The sequence below is a fragment of the Rhizophagus irregularis genome, chromosome 18 (genome assembly GCF_026210795.1).
Source record: "Rhizophagus irregularis chromosome 18, complete sequence".
In the NCBI taxonomy this organism is placed as follows: domain Eukaryota; kingdom Fungi; phylum Glomeromycota; class Glomeromycetes; order Glomerales; family Glomeraceae; genus Rhizophagus; species Rhizophagus irregularis.
This window is the reverse complement of record NC_089446.1, coordinates 633,776-642,350: the sequence shown is the minus strand read 5'-3', so window position 1 is coordinate 642,350 and position 8,575 is coordinate 633,776. Positions and strand designations below refer to the sequence as shown.

The window sequence follows — 8,575 nt, the reverse complement described above, 5'->3', positions numbered from 1 at the left end:
TCAGGACGATGATATCTTGTATGACTTCTTTAATAATAGTATTCCGTTTTTCTTGTAATAAAATTCAACTGAGTATACTACGCACTTGAGGCTTCCATATAAATCGAATTTTCTTACATTATTTCTATTGTTGGAAGATCAATTAGTTAATTTAATGTGAAACACATTTGAATCCGATATGTAAATTACTCCTGGTATTAATTTTTTTATAACTTACCGGTCCAAATGACGTCTAAAAAAAGTCCGGAACCTACAAAAAGAAGAAAGTGGAAGGTTAGTATACGCCTATACGCCTTCTATTTAAAAAATATAATTTTTTTTTAACTTACCAGTCCGAAATGACGTCTAAAAAAGGTCCGGAACCTACTGTACAAAAAAAAAAAGAAAAAAGGAGGTAATACAGTCAATACGAATATGGTCTACATTCTACAATAACTATTTAATCAATTTACAAATATTGATTGTGTATCAGACTATGAAAAAAAAAAAATTTTTTTTTGCATTTGTGTAATGAATGAAATATGCGCGAATAAAAATAAAAATAACATGAAAATAAAAAAATACAGTTTAGGCATAATATATAATTACTAAGAAATTAATTTGATTATACAACTTAATATAATCCTCCTTATTATCTCAATTCGCAATTTTCCAATTTTCCACAACTCTTCTACGACCTTCAGTTGTTTAATTTACAACTTACCATACTGATGCACTCGTGATGAAATTGCCTTTATTTGTTCAGATCATCTAGCATCAATTCATATTGTATATATAGATTTACGAATTTTAGTAAAATCATTAGTTAATAAATTTACAACCATCACTAATATTAAACTCTCTTAACGCGCTCATACCATAAATACGATGAACAGAAGTAGCCTCATCTGACAAGTCGTGAATAGGTTTAACGTTTAATCCATATGTTATAGCACCTCTAACAACTGCTACTGTTGGAAATTCCGGCACGGAAATAATCGGAACTTGATCTATAAAGGCTTCTCTTACTCTACTCAAAAGATAAGGTGATTCACTAAATTCACCTACTAAAAATATTGCACGGCATCGTTTCTTAGCATCATTTAATTGATCATCAATCAATTTTATGACTCTATCTACAACTGGATCAAACATCACTTTCACTGATTCAAAGTCGAGTTTCACAATCCAACCTGCTTCTTCCATTTGTTCTTTATTTCCTCCCGAAACATATTGCATTAAACTAGGACAATATTGTTGTAACTTAAGCTTTAATGTCCTAAACTTTTTAGGATCCTCGTTAAATTTAAATTTAATCCGAGAACAAAAAAATTGTTGAACCAAATGCTGTAATTGTCCATATTCATATTTTTTTAATTTTCCTAATGCTCCAAATCCAACTTTACGTCCAATAAAGTGTAAAAACTCCTTATCTACAGACTTGCTACCACATGGATTGCCTACACGTTTAGTAATCTCATCTAATTTGTTGTTTTGAGGAAATTTTCGTAATATAATATCGACTGTGTCATCACCACAATCCGCAACTAGGAAAGAATCTTTATTTTTAAAGAAGTTTATAAGTAATCTATAAGAAATAATTATTAAAAAATATATATATATATATATTACCTCCAGAATGAAGATTATGATCTTTAACAACACTTAGACAATGTAAAACAACTGCTTCCTCTATGATGACAAAGAGAAGGTTAGTTAAACGCTAATTCGATGACATTAAAATAATAAATTATTATACACACGTTCAGTAATAAATTCGAGGTTGGCAGAATTTAATGTAGTTAAGAAACCAGCATTATATACACATTCGCGCATGGCTTTCATATAATGGGGCTTTAATTGATATTAATGAATTTAATTTATTAATTATGTAAAATAAATAAATAATAACTAATACCCTATCATGTACGACATACCGATTCAGAAGGAATGGTTAGAATCAAACCAACTTGCTGCGGAAAACTAATTGCCGGCCACTTTCTTTCTAGTGTACTTTTAATCAATATCTGCATTTGAGTTAAATAATCTTCGATTGCTTTCTTGTAATTTAATTGTGGAGGCATCCAAGGTAGTTCCTTTTTTCTTAAATTAAGTAGATGTAATTTAAACAATTTAATTGGATGAGAACGCTCTTCTGAATTATCAACCATATAATCAGGTAACGCCGAGTTACCCCAACTTATAACTTGAGTATAAGATTCATTATATTTAAGTACTGTAGGAGTTTTATAACAACCCTCACGTCCTGGCCTTTTAATTAATTACTTATTTTACTAAAAACGTTCGTGTCATAGTTTTCAAAAAGAAAAAAAGAAAAAAAGAAAAATATTTAATTTACCAACTAGAGTTTATTATGATATTTTCCGGATTTTCTTTAGACACATAGGCGAAACTCGAATAAGTCGTTCCGAAATCTATAGCAACAAGAATTTTAATTTCTTGTAGATCCATTATTCATCCAATTTTGACTTTAAAATTAGATTAAAATATCATATGATATTATTGCATAAAGGAAATTTTTTTTTTGAACTTTTGATGGAAACGGCATAACGATATATATATATATAAAACATTGTCGCACAAGCTTGTGCTACATGATAAGTGTTCACATCGCACGACATAATCGGCAATTTGGTAAAGAAAAAACGTAATGTTATTGGACCCAGATGAATTTGCATGTGATTGGTTTGATGAAGTTTCTGATTGGCCAGCCACGCTCAGCTGACTGACTGGCAATTGTGGTGAAATCATTTTGCAGGCTTCTTCGATGATATTAAGTCTCGTAGATATGATTTTCAGCGTCTCCGTGGCGTAGCCCGCATCACATGAATTAATTATTCGGTAAGTTTATTATAAATTCGGCATATATTCTACAGAGTTCCGTAGCATTTATTTTTGTATCATGTGCGAAGAAATCATTGGCGGTTTTAGTGACACGTGCGGAAAGATCATCCGCGATTTTTTGCTTGAGAAAATGCCACATGGAAGCGATTCTACAAAAAAATCAGACAAATTGAATAAACAAACCCTAACCGAAAAACTAAATTGAACAGGCTAATTATTTCTTAGATTCAGTTTGCAAAAGGGGTTTGTTTCATTTCATTTATTCATATTCATTTTATTACTAAGTGTTCTTTTTTTTTTAAGTTCCATTTTTTAATATAGGTTTGATGGTTTTTTTCTTTCTTTAGATTTTGCCAATTTTTTTTATAAATGGGAGTTGAATTAAATAAGCCAAATTCAGTTAATGTATCCTCGGAGGGATACATTATTGGTGAACCCGTATCGATGATAAAATGCATAAATTTGATCTTTTTCTTGATGCAAACAGTCGCAGTGCAAATAAAACGTAAAAATCGACCGTAGATAATTCCTTTTATATTGCCTTCGTGTTCCTCTGAGTCCGATACTTTAAGTTCATTGTGAAGATCTTGCGTATTGATGTCCATTATCGGAACATCATAACAGATAACAAGTCATAAGAAACGCATTTTTAAAGGACACGGTATGTAGATAAAAGAGAAATAGCGAAAGTACAGCTAAGTTAAGAAGAATGCGTATAACGATGTAAATGATGTATGATGTAATTGCAGGGAATGATCAGCACTGCGTATTTCCTTTTTAGTATTTAGTAATATCCAACGCAAATAAGAAAGATACTGTATGATGGATTGTGGTTTATTAACATCACGAAGACATCATCTCCGTATTTCAATTTACCACTTGTTTCTGGTGAGTTTTACTAGAGTCAATATTGTTAATTGATTTCTGACTCTGCATATTCTATTTATTTTTATTTTTAGATTCCACGTGAACAAAATCATCTGCATATTCTACAAAATTTTCAATTTTACCCAACAATCAATGTCTGAAATCACGTGCCGGCAACCATTTTTTCCGCGCGACGCTATATTATTACAGATATGAGATATGAATTTTGAGCGACAAGAAAATTTATTTTACCATTTTTTTAAAAAATAATACAATGTAATTACTATGATATATTTATTACTTCTGTGTATAATAAAATTTTTGGAAACATCTATTAAATAGGAATTTATTAAAGTTGCAACATTTTCGAAGTTTTACACAAAAACTTCAAAAAAAAAATTGTGCTTCCCGTGGAAAGACCGTTCTACGCTTAAAGAAAAAATCAACAAAGTTCAAAATTTTACATATATATATATATATATTGATGATATTATTTATTCTTTCATGCAGCTTTATAATTTTATATAAATTATATTAATTTCCAAAGTTTATTATCTAAATATGAACATTTGACACCTCTGAAACATATTACTCGCTTAAGACCTACAAAAAACAACGACGAGAAGTTAATAACGTTTCTTTAAAAAAATTTTGAGTTTCATTCGTGTAGTTAAACCCGAAATTTTAATTTCTTAAAAGAATCAGAACCGACCCTAGTTTGATACCTCTCTTAGAAACTTACTGATCCAATTAGTCATCCGAGGAAGTCGATACCTAAAGTAAAAAAAGAACAATTATTCTTCAATAAAAGTAAAAAAAAAAAATTTTTTTTAGATTCACTTCAAAATAAGTTCTGATTTAATTTTCAATTTCAGTCACGTTATCGGTTTCATTCTCTAAATAAAATAGAAAATAAGGTTTTTTTAATGGCAATCTTAAAGATGGGTTCATTAAATTGCGCGGGGTTTAATAAAGTAAAGGTGAAATTTGATAATGGATGAACCCCAGAAAGTACATAAGGGTGGATTGTTTAATTGCATTAAAGGAGTGTACTAGTGTTACTTTTTTGATTTTATAGGCCACCGGACTCTTAGAGAACTTGGAGTGTCTTACATAATTAAGAAAATTTACCCGGGTTACCCAAAGTGGATCAACATTATACTTATTTATTTACTTAAGGTTCAATACCCTTTGATAAACTAATTACGAATAAACCATCATTGATATTTATTGTTAATTTCTTCTTTTAGAATTTCTTTTTAATTTTCCTTTTTAATTTCTCCGATATTTTCAGGTAAATACATGAGATATTCTGTATGGCAGTATTAAATAAATGACTTGATGTTGATCATTTTGACCCTGACGTTGACGACCTTGCCTTGACTTTACTACTTCGTGTTGGATACTGATAAGAATTATTCATTTCTTCATTAATTAAAATTGCGAAGGAAATGGATAGGTGGTACTGGAAATTTCTTTTCGTATACATCATATTTGCATGTATTTGAAATTATGTCCCGAAAGATTTTTTCGATACGTCTTTTTCCCTTACTATATGACGAACTAAGGATCAACACTTCAGTATTGCATGTTAACATTAATCATTTTTTAAATATAAATTTATTTCTCTTATTATATTACCTTTAAAATTGTGATATCATAATTCATGATCCATCAAAAATTTTCCTCTAATAGCTTAGTTATATTAGCTTGGCTGATAATAATTTGAGCACTTCCGCTGCAATACTGTCCTTATTATCGGAACCCCCTTAGATTTCCTTATTAAATCACATGAAACTAGCTATGTTAGGTCATGGCGAAAATCGTCACAGATTTTTTATCGGGATCGTCTGAAAATCCACAGAGTCCCGATAATCTAATGTCTTGACAGTCAATCCTATCGGATGATTTTGAGATTAGTTAATTTTTAATGCAATTGTTTTCCAATTTATTAAAATAAAATTCATTTTAATAAGATCCGTTACTGCGCCACATTTTTTAAATTACATGCTTTATTGAAAAATTTAATTTAATTTAATTTTTTTTTTTTTTAAAAAAAAAAGCTTCGGGATTTTGATTGTCAAGTTTTGTTCCAACCGGCATTTAGGTTAATCCGGATCTTTGATGTCGAGATTTGTCAACATTATAGACTATCAATTTTAATAATTGACCAGAGATTTTGTTTCAAATTCTTTTTTTTATCTCATTAGAATATAAATATAAATTTCTTATTAATTTTTAATTTTCAAATTTCGAATATATAATATTTATTTGAATTTTGATATCTAAATAAGACTTGTAATTAATATTTTTAAAAATTTTATCCTATCAATTACATCAATTATCTCGTAGATATTTCACAATAAAGAAAAAATAAAAAAAAATTACGAAACATGAATACTGCTTCACATAGTTAGTTCTGATATCCAGTAATAATGTATTTTTCATGTATGATTCAAAATTTATACTTAAAAATAATGTAGAGTAACATTTTAAACATTATATATACAACTTCTCGTTATAACGGTTGACCATGCGTAGTGAAAATCATCTGCTTTTTAGTTGGTTTAGGTATATCTAAATCCCGATTGAAACGGGGAAACAATCGATCCTCGGAATAATTACTAAACCGTATACCGTTACACGAATATACAAATAAATTCAATTTCCTAATATAGATCTGATCTTCCTTTGTTATGTGATTGGTTTATCCGGTTCAATAATTTTACCTTGATAAAATAATAAATAGAGAGACTTCAGAGTAATTGTATCAATCAAATCAATTAAATTAATTCAAAATGTATAAAAGAAATTTTACTTTCTTATTATCATTATTCTTATTAAATATAATCTTTCATGTCAATGTTATTACAGCGAAACAAGATTATGTTCCTACAAATTTTGATTTAAATCACTTTCCTAAAAATATTTTGGTCGGTTCTAATACTGGTGGGAGAAGTCATCTTAAACCAATGTTAGATATTGCCGCTATATTAAGTGAAAGAGGTCATAATGTGAGTATTAAAAAAATATATGATCTTCAAAATCCGTCCCTTTATCTCATTATATTTTGTCCTTTATACGTAGGTAATATTATTAACAAGAGGAAATTATACGCCATCGTCAGAATATCCAACTATTAAACAAATTTCATTGGGGCCTACGATCAATATTAAAGATATTAAAGATCTCAAACAACTTGTAAACAAAAAATTTGATTTTACAGCATTGTCAAAATCACTTGAATTTAACGTAAAATTATACGAGAGCACATTCGAAAAATTTAAAGATGCTGCAATTGATAATAATATTGACTTATTTATTTGCTATGCTATAATAAATGATGCTTGCTTAGATGTCGCTCATACTTTAAAGAAACCTGCTGTTGGATTATTGTCTTTTCTTAATTGTAATTATATATATATATTTTTTTAAAAAAATATAAAAATAAAAAATAAAAAATTAAATTAAAATTAACCTTTTTTTTTTTTTTTTAGTAATGGACAGTAAACCGTATAAGTCTGATCCAATATATAACTGTAATATTTCATTGGAGAATGAATCATTCATGGAAAGATTTAAGTGTACGGTAATACAACCTCTTCGTATGCTTAGTATAATGTATCCTATATTAAATCAATTAAATGATTTAAGAAATCAACTGGGTGCCGAACCCGTTTTTGTGTCTTCGAAAAGATTAGCTCAATCTTCTCTAATTTTTATTGATACTTTCTTTGGTTTTGAGGTAAAGTAAAATCAAAAAAATTTTCTTTTATTAAATTTATTTTAAATTCTGACTTACTTTTTTCGTTTAAGTTACCGCAATCTTTACCACCAAACATTCAGGTAATTATTATTTTTTTTTTATTACAAATAATGTCATTATAACGTGGGCCAAATTTTCATAATGGGGCCTGAGTTAGGAAGAGTGAGTTAAAAATATGGTATATTACAATTTTATAATAAAATTTCCTTCTATACTTCAAATTAATAGGAAATTGGGCCAATAATGTCGAATGAATACCCTCCACTTACGCCTGAACTCTCCGATTTTATAAATGGACACGAACGAGTTTTGTATGTAGCCTTTGGAGGTCGCTTTTTCACAACAGTTGAGAATAACAATAAAATTTTACAATCCCTTATTGAAGTCATTAATAATAATATGGTTGATGGTGTAATTTGGGCATTATCTCAGACATCAAAGGATGATTTCTCTCCTACATTCAACCTAAATGATGGTTCACAAGCTCAAACTTCTTCAATTCTAAATAACAAACATCCTCATATACACATTACAAGTTTTGCTCCACAATTTGCTGTACTCAATCATACCAATACGAAATTATTCTTTAGTCATGGAGGTGCAGGAAGTACTCACGAATCCCTTTTTACTGGTACTCCCATGTTAGTATTACCTATTGGTGGTGATCAGATGGGTAATGCCGATAAATTAAAATCAATTGGTATAGCGTTATCATTAGATAAATTTGCTTTAGAAGTTAATGATATTATAAATAAGATGAATATTTTGTTAAATGATGAGGATGTAAAGAAAAATGTAGAAAGAATGAAATATTTAGCAAAAATTAATAGTAAAAGAAAATATAGAGCTGCGGATTTAATTGAATACGTTTTACTTCGTAATGATCTTAATAAAGGTTCCGATCAAGAATTAAAGGAATTTATTCCTGCTGATACAAGAATGGGATTTATAAGAGGAAATAATTATGATGTTTATGTAACTATATTATTTATCATACTTGGAATTATTGGATTGATTTTAAGGATTACATTTAAATTAATTACGTTCATTATATGGATAATTTTTCCTTATTCGGATCAAAAATCAAAAAGAGATTAA

The 8,575-nt window shown here is 28.7% G+C and overlaps 2 protein-coding genes across 2 annotated transcripts; one reads left to right on the top strand and one right to left on the bottom strand.

Annotated features, from left to right (window-relative positions):
• OCT59_009776 (uncharacterized protein) lies at window positions 1–2,451 on the bottom strand (the record flags this gene model as incomplete). The annotated part of the gene is made up of 9 exons (XM_066132594.1): window positions 1–124; window positions 218–250; window positions 330–366; window positions 704–731; window positions 874–1,538; window positions 1,612–1,671; window positions 1,743–1,833; window positions 1,917–2,250; window positions 2,339–2,451. The coding sequence occupies 9 exons, from the start codon at window positions 2,449–2,451 to the stop codon at window positions 1–3; spliced, it is 1,485 nt and encodes a 494-aa protein (XP_066000223.1).
• A 4,058-nt stretch (window positions 2,452–6,509) lies between these two features.
• OCT59_009775 (uncharacterized protein) lies at window positions 6,510–8,575 on the top strand (the record flags this gene model as incomplete). Its single annotated transcript, XM_025330724.2, has 5 exons — window positions 6,510–6,725; window positions 6,799–7,120; window positions 7,209–7,456; window positions 7,528–7,557; window positions 7,706–8,575. The coding sequence occupies 5 exons, from the start codon at window positions 6,510–6,512 to the stop codon at window positions 8,573–8,575; spliced, it is 1,686 nt and encodes a 561-aa protein (XP_025170153.2).